General features: G+C 46.1%; 1 protein-coding gene across 1 annotated transcript; it reads left to right on the top strand.

Annotated features, from left to right (window-relative positions):
* Window positions 1–5352: 5352 nt before the first annotated feature.
* LOC311233579 (dual specificity protein phosphatase 10-like) lies at window positions 5353–14917 on the top strand (the record flags this gene model as incomplete). The annotated part of the gene is made up of 4 exons (XM_084320546.1): window positions 5353–6123; window positions 6466–6556; window positions 11748–12056; window positions 14652–14917. 4 exons carry the CDS (start codon window positions 5353–5355, stop codon window positions 14915–14917), a joined length of 1437 nt encoding a protein of 478 aa, XP_084176672.1.
* Window positions 14918–23195: the final 8278 nt, after the last annotated feature.

Raw genomic sequence — 23195 nt, 5'->3', positions numbered from 1 at the left:
CTCATACCTCATTGCACCTTACCCTAAGCTGTACCTCATCCCATTTCTGCATTGTACTGTATATTATATTGTATTGTAACTCATTGCACCTTACCCTAAGTTGTACCTCATCCCATTTCTGCATTGTACTGTATATTGTATTGTAACTCAGTTACTTTTTCTCTACTCTGCATTGTATATATGTATATTGAACACTTTTGTTTACACTTGTTTACGTACTTGACTTTCTATTTTATACTTATTTTATACCTATTTTATACTTATCTATTCTTATCTAGCACACTCTCAGGAGCAACACAGAAAGAATCATTTCATATAAAAGTATTCTTGTATGACAACTAATAAAGAAACTTGGTGGAATAGGTTTCAGCATTTATTTCAGGGCCTGTAATCAACATCGCTGACCCTATTCTGACCTTTTGCTGACCCTACGCTGACCCTACGCTGTACCTATTCTGACCCTACGCTGTACCTATTCTGACCCTATGCTGGCCCTATTCTGACCCTACGCTGTCCCTATTCTGACCCTATGCTGACCCTATCCTGACCCTACGCTGTACCTATTCTGACCCATTGAAAGCACTGGGTCTCTTCCTTCAAAAGACTACACTCACTTTTGGCTGCTCCACTTCCTCCCGTCAATATGCACCGGTTTCCGACTCAATGCTGAGATTTCTATAATCTTATATTTCACAGTTAAAATCATTGGTAAACAAACGTAATGCTGAAAATATACACTTTGACTGCTGTTTTGACAGGGTTAGGGTCTTTACTCTTGGCTACATTTGAAAAGAAAACGCAACATTAATTCATACATTCTGTAGAGATGGATTTATGGCGTCCAAACACATGAAGGTTGGCGTGACTGAAAAAAAGGTTGAGAAACGCTGGTATAAATGGTGTAGCTCTTTGTGGTACCACAGTAATCTTTGTGGTTGGCCACCCCTGACGCGTGAATACTTTACCCAAGGCAGTTGTCCTTCCGCGTTCGGTTTGTGCGCCCTGATTGGCCTCTCAGCGCCCAATCGCGTTAGCCTACACAGAGCTAGCAGAGTATCGGGAGAAATGTAATATTACTGTGAAGAGAATCACGTCGCTGCAGATGCTCGCAGTTAGTTGACCGCGGAGATGGTAAAGTACTACGGATGTAAAACATTTGGAATTGTTTACAATAAAGCTGTGATTGTACAACTTCAAGGCTCCTTTCGATCGCCGTGCTGCTGCTAGGAAGGAGCAATAAGAGGAAAACAATGTCAACATAATTGTACTTACAGCTGTTGTAGTATATTGAGCGAGTAGTTAGGCGATTATAGTAGGGCTAACGCGATTGGGCGCTGAGAGGCCAATCAGGGCGCGCAAACAGAACGCGGAAGGACAACTGCCTTGGGTAAAGTATTCACGCACCCCTGACATATACCCAGCCAGCATAATGAAATACAGTTCTCTGGCCACACTCCTGTGGCTCACCTAGCTCAACTGAACAGTCTGCAGGTCACAAATTAACTATTGTAATAAAAGTTTTGTTGGTCTGTATCCATCATATCGAGGTCGCTAGGCTACAATCCGTTAGCTTAAAAGATGAACCCGGAGCTAACATAGCCAGGCCAGCTCAATGCAATACAGTTTGCTAGTTACCCCACATGTTCTGCTAGCTTGATTGAACATGGGCTAGCTTAGTGCAATAACCCGGAGCTAACCTAGCCAGGTCAGCTCAATGCAATACAGTTTGCTAGCCAACACACATGCTCCGCTAGTTTGATTGAACAGACGATGGTTATAACATATGGGCTAGCTTAATGCAATACAGTTGTCATCAACATGAACTTGTTACTTAGCTTAGCTTGCCACAAAATGGTATCCAATGTAATAAAAAAAGTCAACCAACGAACTAGATTCTTGTACCGGATCTCCTCTCGCTCTCTGGTAAACAAGAATACCCTGAAGACTCTGGCAGGAGCACTCATTCAAGGGTACTACGACTATGCTTGCACCTCATGGTACCAAAGCACCTCAAAGGCGCTAAAAACAAGATTACAAACATCACAAAACAAACTGGTCAGACTACTACTTGACCTTACTCCTAGAACCCACCTCACCCCTGCCCACTTTGACTACCTAGGATGGCTTAGAATAGACGACAGCAGTACAGCAACTTGCAATGGGCCTGGTCTACAAGATACACTACACCACTAAGATACCCATGTACATGTCGAAATACTTCCCAAAGGTCAGTAATACCACGCCCACAACACCAGAGGGAGTTCCACAAATCATGTGCAACCCAGATTCGGCACAAACAAGGGACTAAAAACATTTAGCAATTATGCCACAACAATGTGGAACGCCTTACCCACAGCCCTAAAAAGATGTGAATCCCTACCCACATTCAAAACCGCTCTTAAAGAGCACCTACGGGAGGCTGCAATTCGAAACTGGCCACCGTAAATGTCCAACCCCCCCCACCCCCTGGCTAATAGACAGTCTCCTCCCCATCGTATGTATATATTCTCTCCCCACGTATGTAATTTTTTTCTCTGTTAGGATCTATGGGTAACAGTACTGTATATTTGCATATCGTATATGTCACAAATGTAACAGTACTATATACCTGTATGTCATGTATGTCCCTATGGCATTAAATGTCATGATGTCATGTATGTTGTGTATGTCAGAAATGTCACTATGAATTGAAAATGGGGGACCCTGATGTAAACAAGACAAACGTCTTTCTCTGGTCTGCATCCCCTTAACAATTGTGTGTATTGAGCCGTACTGTATTGTACCCATTCTGCAATCTGTTAAATAAAGTTTTAATTCATTCATTCATTCATTCATTCAATGAAAGTCCCATAGTTTGGTAAACTTAGCTCGATACCCACGTTGTTAGCAATAATTATTGTAAGCTTCTAGGTCGGCCCGTGCCTCCTTCAGGTATTTTTCTGCCTCAGTAACTGACCCAAATCTTCTTCTTGCTCCATCTTTTAACCTGATAGAAAGTCTGGTTGGAAACAGTAGTAGTTGGTCAGCATCCCATCTTCCAAAGTCCGGCCATGGCTTCTCTATACTCTCCACGTTGAGCTACAGTAAGACCTCCGGGGTGTAGTCTTCGTATATTGCGACGGGCTGGTTCTTGTAAAGCAATTTTCCCCTTTTGGCCCGGGCCTCCAGATGATTAGCTCTTTTATTTGTAACCTGTGGATTCAGACAATAATGGCTCTCGGCTTCTGCCCCTTCCCCGGTTCGGCTATGTTAGTTCGATGTGCTATGTCACATTCCGGAGGGCCAGCCAACAAATCTCTACCCAGGATCTCTTGTAGCATATCTGGAATGAAGCTTGAAGGACGGGCTCCTTCCATGTCCTCTGGGATACCGGCAATTCTTATATTGTTACGTCTTTCACGAGACTGAACTTTGATGAGCTTGAATCTTTGCTAGCTCTGCTTGCTTGGTAGCTAGGTTCTCTTCCACGCACTGCAGGCGCTCATCCTGTTGGTTGTTGCTTCTTTCGTGAGCAGGACAATCTCTTTAGAATTGTCTAAGGTTTTCGTGTGGAGTATTTCCATTTTCTCCTTCAAGGGTTGAATGGCTGCTTTTATCTCAGCCGTTACCGCCAGGCGGTAGGATTCAAAGTATTTATCGAATTGTCTCTCCAGTTGCCTTTCCAATTCTTCCTTGTTGTTTTTCCTTCTCCTCCAGTAGCTCCGTGAGAAACAGCTTAATAGCAGCCAGCCTCACTTAGCTCTGCCCCAGGTGACTGGCGCTGTACCCTGTCGGCTACCAAGGTCGCAACACCGGGACCAGCAGCCATATTTGTTATAAAAGTAATAAACTGTCAATATCCTCAATAAAGAAATAAATAAAAAAAGACTAGTGGGGTAATAAAGGTGTTGGTTTGTAAAAGTTTAGGGAGTGGATGCGATGTGCGACTTTACTCCATGATGCCGGCTCCTCCCCAGCCTGAGGCGTGTCTCAGGACCCGTCTTTCTTCTCTCACTGCATCTGACAGCCATGGACTGGGTGGGGAACGGCGGGCAGTGTCTCAGTTTACGGTATTGTCATTCATGCCTCTAAGCGAAGTTAACCATAACAAAAACATCTCGTCTTTGTGTTTCTCTCTCCAGCTCTGCATAGACCCAGATGCCTCCCCTGCCCCTCGACGAGCGCATTGTGGTTATTCAGCGTTCGACAAACCTGACCCTGTGTGAGGGCTCCCCGCAAACACAGCCCCGCTCTCATATATCAACCTCTGCCAACGGACACGTCGCCCACCCTCCTCATCTCTACCCTCCCCAGCGCCACCCCTACTCTCCCAACTGTAACTCCCTGGCCCTGGAATGCAAGCGCCGGTCCTCTCGCTCTCAGAAGTCCAAGGGGGTTGCGGCGGTCATCCCGGCGACTGTCATACACGCCCCCAGCCACTGCCACAGTAACGGCACGGTGACTCTCGGGCCTCATCCGCAGGCGCACACCCACACCGTCGACATCAAGGTGTCGCTGGACAAGGGCCCAAAACGAGGGGGAGATTCCCTGAGGCACAACGGGGCGAAGGGCAGCCGAACAAGGCAGGTCTCCATACGCTCGGATCAAAGTGAGAGACGAGGCGGAGCGGCGGAGAGGCCACGTGGAGGCGGGAACCGAGAGAACTCGCAGAGGAGCCGACGACAGAGTCAGCCACCAGGCCCCCTGGGAGGAGGGCTTCTGGAGTTCGTCCCGGCACAGGCACCCCAGGTCCAGGCCAGGAGAGAGCAGGAGAGAGAGACCAACGTCCAGTCCAGGAGAGAGCAGGAGAAAGAGACCAAGGTCCAGTCCAGGAGAGAGCGGGAGAGAGAGACTGTGACTCCTAACGCCTCTCCTTCCGCCACTGGCCTCCTTCCCAGGGGCGAGCGAGAGTTTCCCCCCGTGGAGAACAAGCAGAGCGCCAAGCTGGGAACCGTCCATCACAACCCTCCCCCCCACAGCCTGAGCCGGCACCACAGTTCTGTCCCAGTGCCCCATGCCTCCGTCCTAAACACCCACTACCCCTCGTCTCCCCTGCCCCACCCCGCCGCCTTCTTCCAGCAGCTCCACCAGCCCCCCCGCCCGGCCCGTGGCCGGGAGCACCGCCCTCACTCGCTCCACGACCTCCCCCTCTCCCCGTGCTCCTCCCACGGTGGAGGGTTCCCCAGCCCGGACCACACCTGCACCATAGACTTCTCCCGCCCCTTCAACTGCGGCTGCTGGCGCTTGGTGCGCTGCAAGGGATGCAAGGGGCACTCTGTGGTCTGCCAGGCTGGGGGGAACCCTCCGCCCTCCTCCTTCCCCCGTGGCCACGGCATCGGAGGGGTGGGTCGAGGAGGAGGAGGAGGCCGGGCGATGGGGCTGAAGACGCTGGGTGGTTGTCTCTCCGTCGCCACCTCGTCCTCCGGCAGCACAGCGTCGGACTGCCCGGCCTTCGGCCCGCTGGCCTGCTCCTGCTCCGGGGAGGCCGGCGTCCTCCAGAGCTCCGCCCTGCTCCGGAAGAAGCTGGTGGGCGGCTGTCTGCCCTGCGCGCCGCTGGCCTCCTCCGCTCCCCTCCGCGCGCTGCAGAGCTGCGTGATGGGCTGCAACCCCAGGGCCAGTCAGACGGGCAGCTCCACCTGCAGCTACTGCAGCAGTGACCCCATTGTGGTGACCTTCAACCCCCGCAGAGGAGGAGGAGGAGCGTATCCGGCAGACGACGACGATTACAGCGTGCGCACCGTCTGGCCCGAAGAACTGTCCAAGAAGATGGCCCGTTCTAAAGCCCAGAAGAACCACTGTGTCGGAGCTCAGAGAGAGGGCAAGGGTCAGAGTGGCAGCAACGGAACCAACCTGGTCCTCCTGGACTGTCAGAACCTCCTGGAGTTCAGCCGCTCTCAGCTGACGGACCACGCCGGGCGGCGCCGCCTCCAGCAGGGTTTCATCGGGTCGGGACGAGACGAAGGCCGGAACTCCCTGAAGAGGCTCCTGAATAAAGGAGGGGAGGCGGTGGAGGAAGACCAGGAGGGAGACGCAACATATCCTCCTCCCCGCTCCCCCTCTCCTCAGTCCCCTCTCTCCTTCTCGCCTCCACCCTCTGCCCCGACCACGCTGCGGGACGCCAAGCCACGGCAGAGAGACAGGGACGGAGGACAGAGAGACGGAGGACAGAGAGAGCGGGACGGAGGACAGAGAGACAGGGACGGAGGACAGAGAGAGTGGGATGGAGGACAGAGAGACGGAGGACAGAGAGACGGAGGACAGAGAGACAGGGACGGAGGACAGAGAGAGTGGGACGGAGGACAGAGAGACGGAGGACAGAGAGATGGAGGACAGAGAGACGGAGGACAGAGAGATGGAGGACAGAGAGAGCGGGACGGAGGGCAGAGAGCTGGAGGGCAGAGAGATGGAGGACAGAGAGAGCGGGACGGAGGGCAGAGAGATGGAGGACAGAGAGAGCGGGACGGAGGACAGAGAGACGGAGGACAGAGAGACGGAGGACATTCTCTTCCCTCCGCCCAGTCGCTGCACCTGGTGCTCAACTCCCTCAACCGAGAGCAGGATGAGGGGAACAGTAGGAGTAAGAATACTCTATCACTCTTCTACACACGCGTGCATGCTGTGATGAGCTTGAGCTTGATCCGGACGAGCCCCCACTTGTTACGAGCTGGCTCAAGCTTGCAACAATAAAGGGGAGACACAGGCACAATTTAAGAAATAACTAAAGAATTTATTAAATTATACTAATTATCAGCCAATATGAATTATGAGTATCAGTGTGTAAGCAGTGTGTGGATGAGAATGTATGTGCAGCCTGAATGTTGTAAGTGTAAAACCAAAAGAGAGCTTCTAACCAAACAAAGTAATCAAAACAGGTGGAGAGAGAGAGACTACAGGAAGCCTCCATGTATATCCGACTGGGACACACCGACCCAGGTGTGCCCCAATTAGCCTGATGACCCTCCCCATGCTCTGTTCTGCCAGCTAACCCCACCAATCCTGTGAAACAGGGACACAGAGCAGAGCAAGCAAACAACAATGTGGGGGAGGGTCGTCACACTGCACACAGGGGGCGACAGTGGCTCAGGAGGTAGAGCAGTCGTCTGGTAATCCGGAGGTTCCCTGTTCGATTCTCGCTCCTCCCGGGCAGCGTGTCGAAGTTTTCTTGAGCAAGACACGTAACCCCTAACTCAGGGCTGAACAGTGCGAGATATATGTTGCATGTGCTACAGCAACATCGGTCTGTGCGATTAATGGATTTACTTCAGTAGCACTGGTGCGATAGGCATTCGGTTACTCTTATTTTGAAAATTCTATGGCAAGTCTAATTTCCGCCCGAGCGCAGCTCCAGCCATAACATCTATGGCTCCGGCAGCTAGCAACGTTCGGTTCATATCGATACTCTTATTTTGAAAATCCCGTGGAGTCGTATCCGCTCGGCTCCACAGCACACATAGCAGTCGCGGACATTTGAAACAGAGCAAGGCTAGTGTGCCTATTTTGCGACCCAAAACAAATCCCTGCTGTTTTATTCCGCAACGGGTCAAATGCATCTAACATGCTTTGCAATCCCCCCATTCCTTTATGACCACGTCATGTTAAAGACCGAAATTAACGTTACTTTAGCGTAAGCTAACAACAAGCTAACTCTGTTCAGAGCCATAGAGAGAACAGCAGACGGGCAGAGTGAGGACTGGGGAAGGGGCGGCGGAGGCCCCGTTCTCCCTTCTGCGTGTGTGTGTGCGTTTGAAAAGACCAGATGAAGTCAGACGAGTATATTATATTGATAGTAAATGTACTGAGGGTGGACAGATAATGTTGATATTTAAACATAAAAAATACAATACATAATAAATGTATTCATGATCATCATGCAACATAAAACAATTGCAGGAACGGTTTGGGAGAGGAAGGGGTTTTAGGTTGCGTGTTGTGAGTTCCAAAAAAATTTACTTAAAGTTTAAAGCTCAATATATCAAAACGTGGCACTTTACAGTGAACAGGAGGTCTATTTGTATTAAAAACAATAGATTGTTTTTCCTTTAAAAGTCTGGAAGAGGTAAATACATTTTTTTCAAATTATATTTTCGTAACTTTTTTGAGTTGATCTAAATGTTACTGATTGTGTTAAATGGGCTTATGATATCATCTCATATCGATTGCAGGCACCTGTATCGTATCGTGGCAGATATCGGCAAATATCGTATCGTGATGAAACTGGTGATTCCCACCCCTAGTAGAGTCCATACATCCATCACCAAATCCCATAATTCCTTACACGTAATGTGTCTGGCTGTGTGACGTCAACTTGTCAGCATGAAAATGACAGCCAAACATGGCACTGCAACTAAATAACACAAATACAATAGGCAAATTTTTTTTTTTTTTATCCACTTTTTCTCCCATTTTCTATTTTCTCCCATCCCCAATTTCGTATCATCCAATTCAACCCTCCCCTGTCTCGAATGCTGTTTCATGCCTCCCACAAGCCGGCTGCAATGTGGACTAAGTAATACATTGCACGAGTCCCCTCCGATACTCGAGGTAACAGCAGTTGCATCTTTTCACCTGCTTGGCGCGATCTCTCAGCGTCAGGGGTCTGGGCTTTGGAGGGGCCCCGCCCCCATCGCTTCCTGATTCTACTGCGCAGTCGCACCAACCGACCTGTAGGAGTCACTGTCCACAACGCCCGATCCCCACCCATCAGTTTCCCTCCCCCTAATACTGCCAATGTGTATTAGTGCGGACGACCAGCTAAACTGAAAGCAATGTGGAGAGCTGGCAATAGGCACATTTGTGACTGTTACAAATATAACACGTTTTATACTTGTGCTACAAGATTTTGGCCTGTGCTACAAAACTATCAACCTCTGTAGCACCAGTGCTATGTGCAAAAAAAGTGAACGTACAGCCCTGCCTAACTGCTCCCGATGTGCAGGTTGGCACCTTGCATGTCGCCCACGCCGTCGGTGAGTGAGAGTGAACAGCTGGACGACAGATAAGTTAAAGTGAGAGTTAAGGATGACGGATAAGTTAGAGTGAGAGTTAAGGACGACAGATAAGTTAAAGTGAGAGTTAAGGACGACAGATAAGTTAGAGTGAGAGTTAAGGACGACAGATAAGTTAGAGTGAGAGTTAAGGACGACAGATAAGTTAGAGTGAGATTTAAGGACGACAGATAAGTTAGAGTGAGAGTTAAGGACGACAGATAAGTTAGAGTGAGAGTTAAGGACGACAGATACGTTAGAGTGAGAGTTAACAGCTGGACGACAGATAAGTTAGAGTGAGAGTTAAGGACGACTGATACGAGTGAGAGTTAAGGACGACAGATAAGTGAGAGTTAAGGACGACAGATAAGTTAGAGTGAGAGTTAAGGACGACAGATATGTTAGAGTGAGAGTTAAGGACGACAGATAAGTTAGAGTGAGAGTTAAGGACAACAGATGAGTTAGAGTGAGTTTTTTTTTTTTTCTTTTTTTTTTATCCACTTTTTCTCCCATTTTCTATATTTTCTCCCATCCCAATTTCGTATCATCCAATTCAACCCTCCCCTGTCACGAACGCTGTTTCTTGCCTCCCACAAGCCGGCTGCAATGTGGACTAAATCATACATAGCACAAGTCCCCTCCGGTACTTGAGGTAACAGCAATCGCATCTTTTCACCTGCGCAGCTCGATCTCTCAGTGGCGAGGAGTAATGCGTGGGAGGCTCACGCTGCCCCCGACACTTCCTGATTCTACTGCGCAGGCGCACCAACCGACCTGTAGGAGTCGCTGTCCACAACGCCCGATCCCCACCCATCAGTTTCCCACCCCCTAATACGGCCAATGTGTATTAGTATGGACGGCCAGCTAAACTGAAAGCAATGTGGAGCGCTGGGCTCGAACAGGCGAGCCCAGCGTCTCCGCATTCGTGGCGAGCGCCTTGCCCACTACGCCACGTAGCCGCCCAAGTTAGAGTGAGAGTTAAGGACGACAGATACGTTAGAGTGAGAGTTAAGGACGACAGATACGTTAGAGTGAGAGTTAAGGACGACTGATACGTTAGAGTGAGAGTTAAGGAAGATTGATACGTTAGAGTGAGAGTTAAGGACGACAGATAAGTTAGAGTGAGAGTTAAGGACGACAGATACGTTAGAGTGAGAGTTAAGAGTTAAGGACGACAGCTCAACCTCAGCCCGAGCAGAGTAAGTATGAATTCATCCCACGAGAGTCGAGCTCTGAAGCGGCTGAAAGTAATATATTATATATTTTCGTTCAGAGCTGGAGTCAGTTAAATGTTCTGCTGTTATCACGTAAGCCCTTTAAAATAAACCATTAGCGATGACGTCATGCACTGTCATCTAAGTAAGCACCTTGCTGTACCAGAGAGCATACTGTACCTCTTCAGCCGCCTGGAAGAATTAAATCCCTTTACATTTAGTCATTTAGCTGACACTTATCCGAAGCCACTTAAAAGTTCTGTTCTGGTTCTTAGCCGAGACCTCGGTCTTCTGGTGAACTGGTTCTTAGCCGAGACCTCGATCTTCTGGTGATCTGGTTCTTAGCCGAGACCTCTGTCTTCTGGTGAACTGGTTCTTAGCCGAGACCTCGATCTTCTGGTGATCTGGTTCTTAGCCGAGACCTCTGTCTTCTGGTGAACTGGTTCTTAGCTGAGACCTCAATCTTCTGGTGATCTGGTTCTTAGCCGAGACCTCTGTCTTCTGGTGAACTGGTTCTTAGCCGAGACCTCGGTCTTCTGGTGATCTGGTTCTTAGCCGAGACCTCTGTCTTCTGGTGAACTGGTTCTTAGCCGAGACCTCGTTCTTCTGGTTAACTGGTTCTTAGCCGAGACCTCGATCTTCTGGTGAACTGGCAGAGTTACCGCTCCTCCCACTGAGCTATATACAGTGGTGGAAAGTAACTAAGTATTTTTTACTCAAGTACTGTACTTAAGTACAATTTCAAGCTACTTGTGCTTTACCAGAGTATTTTCATTTTAGGGAACTTTGTACTTTTATTCCACTACATTTCCATCAGTTACTAGTTACTTTGAAGAAAAGGATTGTGCATAGAAAACATGGCATAAATGTATGAAGATTATATACTTTCACAGAGGACATAATCAGAGCAGCATAACTGGACCACATACCACTTTAACATAACCTATAGCGGTCAATGGATTGAATGCTCAAAAGCACTGGAATACACAAACATCATGTAGAATACATACTTTTACTTTAGATACTTAAGTACATTCAACAGCAAACACTTCTCTACTTTTACTTAAGTAGAATTTGAATGGAGGACCTTTACTTTTACCAGAGTACTAATTTATCTGGGTATTTCTATTTTTACTTAAGTAAAGGAACTGTGTACTTCTTCCACCACTATATATATATATATATATATATATATATACACAGTATATATTCTAAATATGAAATAAACATGTAAAAAAATCTTTTTTTTAATAAATTGTTTTATTAAGGATCCCCATTAGTTAGCGCCGTAGCAACTAGCTAGTCTTCTTGGGGTCCACACATAAAAACACACACAACAGTCATCAAACAGTTCATATAACAAACAATAAAACAGAAATTCATCAGTGTATAACTAGGCAAAGAATATGAATAAAAAATAAAACAAAACTAAGGAATAGACAAAAAGAAACTATAAAATATGAAGATTATCTGAAAATTACACTGCAATTAATTTACTTATGATACAGTGTTAGGATCATTATACATCAGAAGGCTGTGTAATCACCTCCTAACCTCCTCTTACCCACAGTGCACCTCTCCCTGCCGCTCTCCTCCTCGCTGCCGGCGTGTCTGTCCGGCGAGGGCTCGGTGACGACGCCGGACGCGGAGAACGCCGTGGTCAGCGCCATCCTCCCCTTCCTGTTCCTCGGCAACGAGCGGGACGCCCAGGACCTGGAGCTGCTGCTGACGCTGGGTGTGGCCTACGTGGTGAACGTCACCTCCCACCTGCCGCTCTACCACCTGCCCTGTGGCCTGCTGCGCTACAAGAGGCTGCCGGCCACCGACAACAGCCGGCAGAACCTCCGGCAGTACTTTGAGGAGGTCTGCGAGTTCATCGGTGAGAATGAACCCTGACCCTAACCCTGACCCTAACCCTAACCCTGACCCTGACCCTAACCTGAGGCAGTACTTTGAGGAGGTCTGCGAGTTCATCGGTGAGAACGGGTTCTGAATAGGTCGTGTTCTAAACGGGATGATGTTTAGTATCCTTACTGGTAAACTAGTATGCAGGGAACAAAAACAAAACCAAGGTGGCTGGTAGATTAAAAAAAACTACCAGCCAGGCAGATTTTTTACCAGCCAAAAATTTGAAATAGCTTTTTAGTATATCACCATGTGTAATTATTAGTGCTGTCAGGCGATTAAAAAAATTAATCTAATTAATTACAGGATTTGTAATTAATTAATCTAATTAATCACATTTTAATCGCATAACCATTTTATGCCTGATATTCTATATTCTATAATCATATTTCAAATTGCATGTGTCCAGATGGCAGAATTCAGTACTGTATCTACAAAACCTTCTGTTTAATCATCTTCCATCTATTAATTTGCTTAGATTTTTCAGGTCTGGTCAATTTGAGCATGGTGTTATTCACAGTCAAAGATAAAAAAAATTATTATTGATATTCTCATTTGGTTCATTACAATTGACTCAAAATAAGATTTTCATTCAATCAATCACAGCGCAGATTGATTGATTGAATGAAAATGTTATTAACAGATTGCAGAATGGGTACAATACAGTACGGCTCAATACACACAATTGTTAAGGGCATGCAGACCAGAGAAATACTTTTGTCTTGTTTACATCAGGGTCCCCCATTTTCAATTGTAAGGGTGCAACTTGCACCGTGCAATCCATTCTTTGTGGATCTAGCCCACAGTATTTCTGACACTGGGAATACATTCCCTGAGATTCATAGATGTCCCTAGAATCAGATACCAAGAACATGCAAATGGACCATATTAAAGAAAATTCTGTAAATGTGTATTCTACATTCTCATGGAATGAATGAGATACAAAAAAAAAATATAAAAAAAAAGTATAAAAAAAAAAAAAAAAAAAAAATTGAGTTAATTTTCATAACGCGATAATTTGCTGTGTAATTAATTAATCTAATTAACGCGATAAATAAAATTAAAATTAGGAGCACAGTGAACATTTTTCAAGTAACAGAGTTTATTAACAAACTATTTATTACATGCATATTATACTGTGCGTGCGTGTGCATACTAAGGGTCAACATCTGTGCAATAGCACATATCACCAAAATCACACATTGGCCCATGCCTACTAGACACAAAGGATATCGGTTGTCAAGCTGCTTTTGTATGTTGTACTGTTGTCACAATACCAACATTTGATACAGATACAGATAGGAAAGGTAATGGAATATATTATTAGATGACAGAACATGGAAAATTCTTTATACAATTATTTAATTCATTATAATTTAAACGCTATTGAATAATAGTTAATCAATAGTAATTGTAGTAATAGTAGGCTACTGTCTATCAATATCTTCCTTTTGAATGAAATGGGTTCAGGAGAGAGATGGAGAGAGGGAGAAGGAGAGAGAGCGAGACACACACACACACACACACACACACACACACACACACACACACACACACACACAGATAGACGGAGAGAGACAGATTCTCAGCCCCTCCTTTCCTCACTATGCCTCTGAGCGTCCCCAGTGATTAGCGTTAGCAGTAGTTAGCGTTAGCAGGTTAGCTTAGTTGGAGTACTCAGTTAGCAGATAACATTACAGTAGTTATTGTTTTTTAGCGCGACGTGGGTATAACTGGCCAGGATGCAAAGCATGTTAGACAATTGGAACTGCTGCTCGCAGAGTTTTCGTTGCACATAGAAGCAGCGTGACTCGAGATGAGTTGTTACAGAGCTGATCCACGCTGCTCCGTCTCTATTATGAAATGACAATTGCGCAGTTGTTGACACGCCCACTACGCAAGACTATTACTCGCACACTGTGCTCCTAAATAATTTTTCCGGTTCGCACAAATCTATTTTTAGAGGCAAATGCGAGTGAAATGCTTGCACTGTATAGCCCTGATATAATACTCTAATATGCTCATATGGCTCCCAATTATTTTACGCGCCAGAGTGGCTGAGTAGCCTCTGTAATTTACCAGCCAAAGAGGAAATCTACACGCCATTGGCGTTTGGCGGGTGCTTATTTTGTTCCCTGCTAGTATGACATGTTTAGTATCTTTACTTTACTGGTAAGCTAGTATGACATGTTTAGTATCTTTAATTTACTGGTAAGCTAGTATGACATGTTTAGTATCTTTACTTTACTGGTAAGCTAGTATGACATGTTTAGTATCTTTACTTTACTGGTAAGCTAGTATGACATGTTTAGTATCTTTACTTTACTGGTAAGCTAGTATGACATGTTTAGTATCTTTACTTTACTGGTAAGCTAGTATGACATGTTTAGTATCTTTACTGGTAAGCTAGTATGACATGTTTAGTATCTTTACAGGTAAGCTAGTATGACATGTTTCGTATCTTTACTTTACTGGTAAGCTAGTAGGACATACTTGATATATACCATTGTGACGTTATGACATTGTCTCTCCCCCCCCCCCCCCCCCCCCCCCCCCCCCCCATCCACAGAGGAAGCCCACCAGAGCGGCCATGGTGTGTTGGTACACTGCCAGGCGGGCGTGTCCCGCTCCGCGACCATCGTCATCGCCTACCTGATGAAGCACACGCTCATGACTATGACCGACGCCTACAAATACGTGCGGAGCCGTCGGCCCGTGGTCTCTCCCAACCTCAACTTCATGGGTCAACTTCTGGAGTTCGAGAGGGATCTCAACTCCGGGGTCACCCCCCGCATCCTAATGCCCAAGCTGAGTGGCCTGGAGACGCAGGTCTGAAGGTCAGGGAGCCCTGGAGACCCAGGTCTGAAGGTCAGGGAGGTCAGGGAGCCCTGGAGACCCAGGTCTGAAGGTCAGGGAGCCCTGGAGACTCAGGTCTGGAGGACAGGGAGCCCTGGAGACCCAGGTCTGGAGGTCAGGGAGCCCTGGAGACCCAGGTCTGAAGGTCAGGGAGGTCAGGGAGCCCTGGAGACCCAGGTCTGGAGGTCAGGGAGCCTGGAGACCCAGGTCTGAAGGTCAGGGAGCCCTGGAGACCCAGGTCTGAAGGTCAGGGAGGACGGGGAGCCCTGGAGACCCAGGTCTGAGTGACAGGTCTGAGTGACAGGGAGGTGCGGGAGTTACCCGCTGTCACGCAAGAGATTAGCGACAGAGAAAGAAACCAGAAGAGGAATATACGAAACTCATTAAAGGGAAAGTTTGATGATAAACACTACATTGTCGTTTGGGGGGGAAATGGTATTATCGTCAAAATACAGGCGCACTTTTTTTATTACTGTGAAACATTGAGAAATTTGAGTGAACGGGTTCAGCTGTTAAAAAGTAGTCTATGTAACTTCTAGCCAACCTGCCGAGCTGATCCTCATCCTCTGCATCAGACACGTGCCAATTTTATTTTTGTACAGACAGGCCTGTTGTCATCCTCTATAGTCTGCTGCAGTAGTGTCTGTTGTCATCCTCTATAGTCTCTGTTGTCATCCTCTATAGCAGGGGTCAGGAACCTTTTTGACTGGGAGAGCCATAAAAGCCAAATATTTCTAAATATATTTCATTGAGAGCCATATAGTATTTTTAACATATAATACATTAAATATGTCTTACTTTTAATGCGACTTCTGGTGCTGCATGGTTTTGCTGATGGCCTTGTAATCTGGTTCATACGTGGTGACTAGGTTGAGCTTCATGCAGGCGTTGAGGCTTCCATCAGTTAGACGTGAGCGTAGGTTGGTCTTAATGTTCCTCATATGCGAGAATGACTGCCCACATGCATATGTAGAGCCAAACATGGTCAATACGGCAATACTCACGCTGCATTGTGTGGTATGTCACAGGAAGCTCGTTCCAAGTTTTAAGAATCAGCTGGTCTTCAGGTTGAAGATTTTTTATTTCTGTCCACTTGTGTTCCCTCGCCAGCTCTGCTTGCTATATCTTCAGCTACAGATACTATTAGTTGTATCTTCAAAACTAATTTCTGTTTACTTTAAAATGACACAGTATTATTAAGAAATATCACAAGTATTAAAAAAAAAAAAAAAAAAAAAAAAAAAAAATTATTTTTTTTACTCAAAAATGTCTGGGAGCCATATGCTGTCACCAGAAGAGCCATATATGGCTCGCGAGCCATAGGTTCCCGACCCCTGCTCTATAGTCTGCTGCAGTAGTGTCTGTTGTCAACCTCTATAGTCTGCTGCAGTAGTCTCTGTTGTCATCCTCTATAGTCTCTGTTGTCATCCTCTATAGTCTGCTGCAGTAGTGTCTCTTGTCATCCTCTATAGTCTGCTGCAGTAGTGTCTGTTGTCAACCTCTATAGTATCTGTTGTCATCCTCTATAGTCTGCTGCAGTAGTGTCTGTTGTCAACCTCTATAGTATCTGTTGTCATCATCTATAGTCTGCTGCAGTAGTGTCTGTTGTCATCCTCTATAGTCTCTGTTGTCATCCTCTATAGTCAGCTGCATTATCTACTGTCATTCCTCATCCTTTTTGTTCCCATAGTTTACAGTTGTTACAGATTCCACAATGGTACGCTGCCACCTGCTCCCTTGGCAGGTGTAGAGGATCTCATTCTATTGTAAAGATATAAAGACGGCGTGTGAAATTCTCAGTGTTGCTGGTCGAGAATTGACCGGTCACTGTTAGTATCCTTCTACATCCACACAGTAACCACACTGACCGCTGTACGGAAGCCCAGAGAGGACATTGCACTTTACCGCCCGTGTGTTTTCACTTTACCGCCTGTGTGTTTTCACTTTACCGCCCGTGTGTTTTCACTTTACCGCCTGTGTGTTTTCACTTTATCGCCTGTGTGTTTTCACTTTACCGCCCATGTGTTTTCACTTTACCGCCCACGTGTTTTCACTTTACCACCCATGTGTTTTCACTTTATGTGTTTTCACTTTGTGTTTTCACTTTACCGCCCACGTGTTTTCACTTTACCGCCCATGTGTTTTCACTTCATGTGTGTTTTCACTTTACCACCCATGTGTTTTCACTTTATGTGTTTTCACTTTGTGTTTTCACTTTACCGCCCACGTGTTTTCTGTTTATTTTAATGATTGGCCGTCAATTAAGGTGATTAGCATCTTTTAACAAGATTTTATTTTGAGAACCTGAGAGATTGTTATTATTACTTTGTTCTATTCCACTGTTTTGTTTCTTGACATTCTTAAGTCCCATGGGAGATGATGAAACCTGTGGGGGATGTGTGTAGCGTTTAGTTGGGGATGTGTGTAACATTTAGTTGGGGATGTGTGTGTAACGTTTAGTTGGGGATGTGTGTAACGTTTAATTGGGAATTCATTCATGAAATCAGGAACTTGCAACACTGTGGATGTTACAGAGTTGATCTGAAACAACAAATATGATTGGAATAATCAAAACTGATTTCCTAAAAGGACCAGATTTAGCTAAACTACCAATGAACAGTACTTACTTATAATATGCTTTAAGCAATGGACCTTTTCCAACTGTGCTCTTTTCATTTTGGGATCAAAATGTATTTCTATTAGGTTTTGTAACTGTTGACTTAAGTTTCCCCGTTTACTTCCGTCTTCCATGTAGGCCTTGTGTTCATGAAACACAGAATAGTTCTAAGTGGGCATTTAAGAAGAAAGGATAGATACTTCTTATTGTCAAAGCAGATGATCAGCGTTTTTAGAAGCCTGTCTCATTAATTACAAAACAAGCCTCCTATTAGGTTTTCAAAGTGGTCTTCAGGCGATAAGGGTTACTTTTCTGGATCAGAACTGAAAATACGATCACGAAATCAAGCTAATTTATATATGAAAACTCAGACAGACATTTTGCGGGCCCTCAAAGCCAGTCTCTCACATCACCACATGTGGTTATTAGGTGTTGGGAGAGTTTTTCCACGTTCACAAATGTCAGATTGGACTTGTTCTGGACCGTACAAATACCATGAACGATGCTCCTCTTAAACCACTGACGTTCCAGAACTCAGCCCTGGCGCTCCTGATAGTGGAGAGAGAGGTCGTCTGTTGGGATGGTCAGCTTTTGACTGAAAAGGAATATTGTTGGTTTTAGTTTTGAGTGAACTGCATTCCCAGTATTCCCAGTGTACGCCACACGTTGACCGTAACTGCTTTGTTTTGTAACGGCGCCTTAAAACTGTGTTCCTTCCTGAAGATTATGATGGCAAGCACGTCAAACACTGTGCTTTCTTTTTGTGCTTGCTAAAAAGATCAAGTGCTTCCCCTTCTGGGTCAGCATCTCTCCTGCTAGTCATCCTGCTCCGCTTCCATACTGACTCGTGAGATGTTCCCAGACCTGAGCTTGAAGGTGATATATACGTCAGGTGTTATGAGATGTTCCCAGACCTGAGCTTGAAGGTGATATACATTATGAGCATTGTGTCAGGTTAGTAGCTGGATAGGTATTGATGGGACAAACTAACAAAAAATTCCTGCAAGACGTTTCTAAAAACCAAAATGCCTTCCATTCAGCGTTTCACCCGGTCCTCTGGCGCCGTGACCTCTGCTATGATTTCATCAACTGATCGTTTCTGAATTAGCTCCTTCTGTGATTGGTTCCCTGCCTACAGCTTCTTCTGTGATTGGTTCCCTGCCTACCGTGTGACTTTGATAGAGTCTGTATATTTTTCTACCGTCGTCTTGTGTGTTCATGGTATTTTGTGCTCCACAGGCCACCGTACCTGTATCTGCTCCTTCGTGAATAGTTTTTATATGAAGGCGGATGTTGGACCCACACTCTGAAAAAAAGGTTCTAAAGCACCGAAACGAGGTTCTTTGGTTGTATTCACTGTGGAACCTTAACACGGTTCTTTGGTTGTACTCACTATGGAACCTTAACAAGGTTCTTTGGTTCACTGTGGAACCTTAACATGGTTCTTTGGTTCACTATGGAACCTTAATGTGGTTCTTTGGTTCACTGTGGAACCTTAACGCGGTTCTTTGGTTCACTGTGGAACCTTAACACGGTTCTTTGGTTGTACTCACAATTTTTTTTATTTTTTATTTATGCTTTATTTATCCAGGAATGTCCCATTGACATACAAGATCTCTTCTTCCAGGGAGTCCTAGACTATAGACTACGTTCACACTGCAAGTGATCTGATTTATTGATTGGCTGTTCACATTATTTTTTTTTAAATGTGGCCCAGATCTGATTCATACAGAACCAAGCATTTCACCGTAAAGTACATGTATTTTATTGTGACAACTAATAAACAAACTTGAAACTTGGATTCCAGAATGAACTGGTCACACTCCCGAACTGACCCACAAACGAACAATAAAGATGGACGTAAAGCATTGTGACCAATGTCCATCTTCTAGAGTGACGTCGCATTAAAGATCAGTCCTGTATCTGATTTGGGACCGCCATGTGAAAGTGGCCCAAATCAGAATTGAAAAGATCAGATTCCATGTGATTTGTGCCGTTCACACTGTTGTGAAATAATCAGATCTGAGTCACATTATGAGTGAAGAAATTACTTTTGATTTTGGGCCACTTTGGCCTGCAGTCCGAACACAGTCGTGGACAACTTTTTCGTGGCTCTCCTTTAGGCCCCATATAGAACCCTATTCATATAGAACCCTATTCATATAGCACCTGAAAAGGTTCTTCTAGGAGTACAGACAAATAACCTCTAAAGAACCGTTGTATTTATTTTGTATAGGCAGCATGTAGCATTTCAGTGTTCTTGTGTCAGTCAAACCACACCTCATTACATAATGGGTCAACTTGCCATATTCCACTGTGACCCATAGCCTTTCTTCCAAACCTCAACCTAACATGCTGGTCCACAAGCCCCACCTGCTCAGTTCCAACCAGAGGAGAGTTGAGCAGCGAGCCAGTAGCTTGACCTTCCTCTCGCTGCCACTCCTCTGTTTTTATACAGACTTTATATGCAACGCGGACATCTGAGTGAATGGCGTCCGTGCGGGTTGACATTCTTCTTCAAGTGGACCTTTAGACGTCGGTACTGGACTCTTGGCAGGAAGGAGACTGAACCAACGGACTGTTCGGACACGGCGGGAGGGGTTTCAGGGGAGTTCCCGTAAAGAACTGTGTTTGTCAGGGCGTGAAAATCTTCCTTTTGTGTTTTTTTGTTTTGCACTCGAAAAGAAACTATTGAAACAGAGGTTCCTTTATGTATAATTCGTTTTGAATATATTGTACATCTGTGCATTACTTATTTGTGCATACTTTATCTATCCATGTTTGTATTTTTATGCTTATTTTCTAGCACTGTCTAATGTCCTGTACCAAATATTGACTTGAAGGATAACAGTTGATGTTTGGAGGATAAGGATGATGGTACATGATGCAGCCTTTCTCCACGAAGGCGTAATGTCTCTTTAAGAGACGACCGCCATGAGTGACGCTGCGCTGTTTCAGCCTCGGAGGAGGAGATACTGAGATACCTGTCCCCCCACTCCCCTCAGGGAGGACCTATCTGTCCCCGCTCTCCCCTCCTGTCCCCACTCTCCCCTCAGGGAGGACCTATCTGTCCCCGCTCTCCCCTCCTGTCCCCACTCTCCCCTCAGGGAGGACATGTCTGTCCCCACTCCCCTCCTGTCCCCACTCTCCCCTCAGTTAGGACCTGTCTGTCCCCACTCCCCTCCTGTCCCCACTCTCCCCTCAGGGAGGACATGTCTGTCCCCGCTCTCCCCTCGGGGATACTGAGATACCTGTCCCCGCTCTCCCCTCAGGGATACTGCGATACCTTTCCCCGCTCTCCCCTCGGGGATACTGAGATACCTGTCCCCGCTCTCCCCTCAGGGATACTGAGATACCTGTCCCCGCTCTCCCCTCAGGGATACAGCGATACCTGTCCCCGCTCTCCCCTCAGGGATACTGAGATACCTGTCCCCGCTCTCCCCTCAGGGATACTGAGATACCTGTCCCCACTCTCCTCTCCTTCATGCTGTGAACAGTCTGTCCTCTCCTTCATGCTGTGAACAGTCTGTCCTCTCCTTCATGCTGTAAACAGGCTGTCCTCTCCTTCATGCTGTGAACAGTCTGTCCTCTCCTTCATGCTGTGAACAGTCTGTCCTCTCCTTCATGCTGTAAACAGTCTGTCCTCTCCTTCATGCTGTGAACAGTCTGTCCTCTCCTTCATGCTGTGAACAGTCTGTCCTCTCCTTCATGCTGTGAACAGTCTGTCCTCTCCTTCATGCTGTAAACAGTCTGTCCTCTCCTTCATGCTGTAAACAGTCTGTCCTCTCCTTCATGCTGTGAACAGTCTGTCCTCTCCTTCATGCTGTGAACAGTCTGTCCTCTCCTTCATGCTGTGAACAGTCTGTCCTCTCCTTCATGCTGTGAACAGTCTGTCCTCTCCTTCATGCTGTGAACAGTCTGTCCTCTCCTTCATGCTGTGAACAGTCTGTCCTCTCCTTCATGCTGTGAACAGTCTGTCCTCTCCTTCATGCTGTGAACAGTCTGTCCTCTCCTTCATGCTGTGAACAGTCTGTCCTCTCCTTCATGCTGTGAACAGTCTGTCCTCTCCTTCATGCTGTGAACAGTCTGTCCTCTCCTTCATGCTGTGAACAGTCTGTCCTCTCCTTCATGCTGTAAACAGTCTGTCCTCTCCTTCATGCTGTGAACAGTCTGTCCTCTCCTTCATGCTGTGAACAGTCTGTCCTCTCCTTCATGCTGTGAACAGTCTGTCCTCTCCTTCATGCTGTGAACAGTCTGTCCTCTCCTTCATGCTGTGAACAGTCTGTCCTCTCCTTCATGCTGTGAACAGTCTGTCCTCTCCTTCATGCTGTGAACAGTCTGTCCTCTCCTTCATGCTGTGAACAGTCTGTCCTCTCCTTCATGCTGTGAACAGTCTGTCCTCTCCTTCATGCTGTGAACAGTCTGTCCTCTCCTTCATGCTGTAAACAGGCTGTCCTCTCCTTCATGCTGTGAACAGTCTGTCCTCTCCTTCATGCTGTGAACAGTCTGTCCTCTCCTTCATGCTGTGAACAGTCTGTCCTCTCCTTCATGCTGTGAACAGTCTGTCCTCTCCTTCATGCTGTGAACAGTCTGTCCTCTCCTTCATGCTGTGAACAGTCTGTCCTCTCCTTCATGCTGTGAACAGTCTGTCCTCTCCTTCATGCTGTGAACAGTCTGTCCTCTCCTTCATGCTGTGAACAGTCTGTCCTCTCCTTCATGCTGTGAACAGTCTGTCCTCTCCTTCATGCTGTGAACAGTCTGTCCTCTCCTTCATGCTGTGAACAGTCTGTCCTCTCCTTCATGCTGTGAACAGTCTGTCCTCTCCTTCATGCTGTGAACAGTCTGTCCTCTCCTTCATGCTGTATGGATCAGATATGAAACCCTCTCCTCCACTGAGCCACACGACACTGTGGACAATAAAAGTCTTTTTTTCAATGAAGAGAACGATGGGACGTCTTTTACTTTGACAGGATGAACGGTTGTCTTGTGGATCATCTGAGCAGGGAGGAGATAGTGACTACAGCAGGGGTCAGCAACCTTTTTGACATGGAGTGCCTGTTTGAAATATAGTTGTAACTAGTGTGCCTCAACAATATGCCATGCATCGTAATATTTTTTTCTCATAATCAGGTCTTTTTAATGATAATTTTTACATTATTACATCATTATTGCTATTGTTATTATTAACAATATTATTATGATGGTTGTATCAACCCTAAATCTGAGTTGGGGGGGGGGGGGGGGGGAATGCAATGCAGACAAACAGCTGCATACAGTGCGACCATTTCACTCACATTTGCCCATTCATTTTTGGACACATCACACACCATCGGTGTGTGTCATGTAGCAGTACTGTCTATCTGTATGTCATGTATGTCATGTCCTGATGAATTGAAAATGGGGGACCCTGATGTAAACAAGACGAACGTCTTTCTCTGGTCTGCATCCCCTTAACAAGTGTGTGTATTGAGCTGTACTGTATTGTACCCATTCTGCAATCTGTTAATAAAGTTTTCAATCAATCAATTCGCGGTTTCCCCAAAAGTAGGCGTGGCCACGACTGCCAAAAGTACCCGGATGCGTCGGTCTTCTATTTATTTTCGAATAGTGGGCGGGACTTATGTACTAGTTGGTGACGAC

The sequence above is a fragment of the Notolepis coatsorum genome, assembly GCF_963971535.1.
Source record: "Notolepis coatsorum genome assembly, chromosome: 8".
Taxonomy (NCBI): domain Eukaryota; kingdom Metazoa; phylum Chordata; class Actinopteri; order Aulopiformes; family Paralepididae; genus Notolepis; species Notolepis coatsorum.
This window is presented reverse-complemented; position numbering and strand designations above follow the sequence as displayed.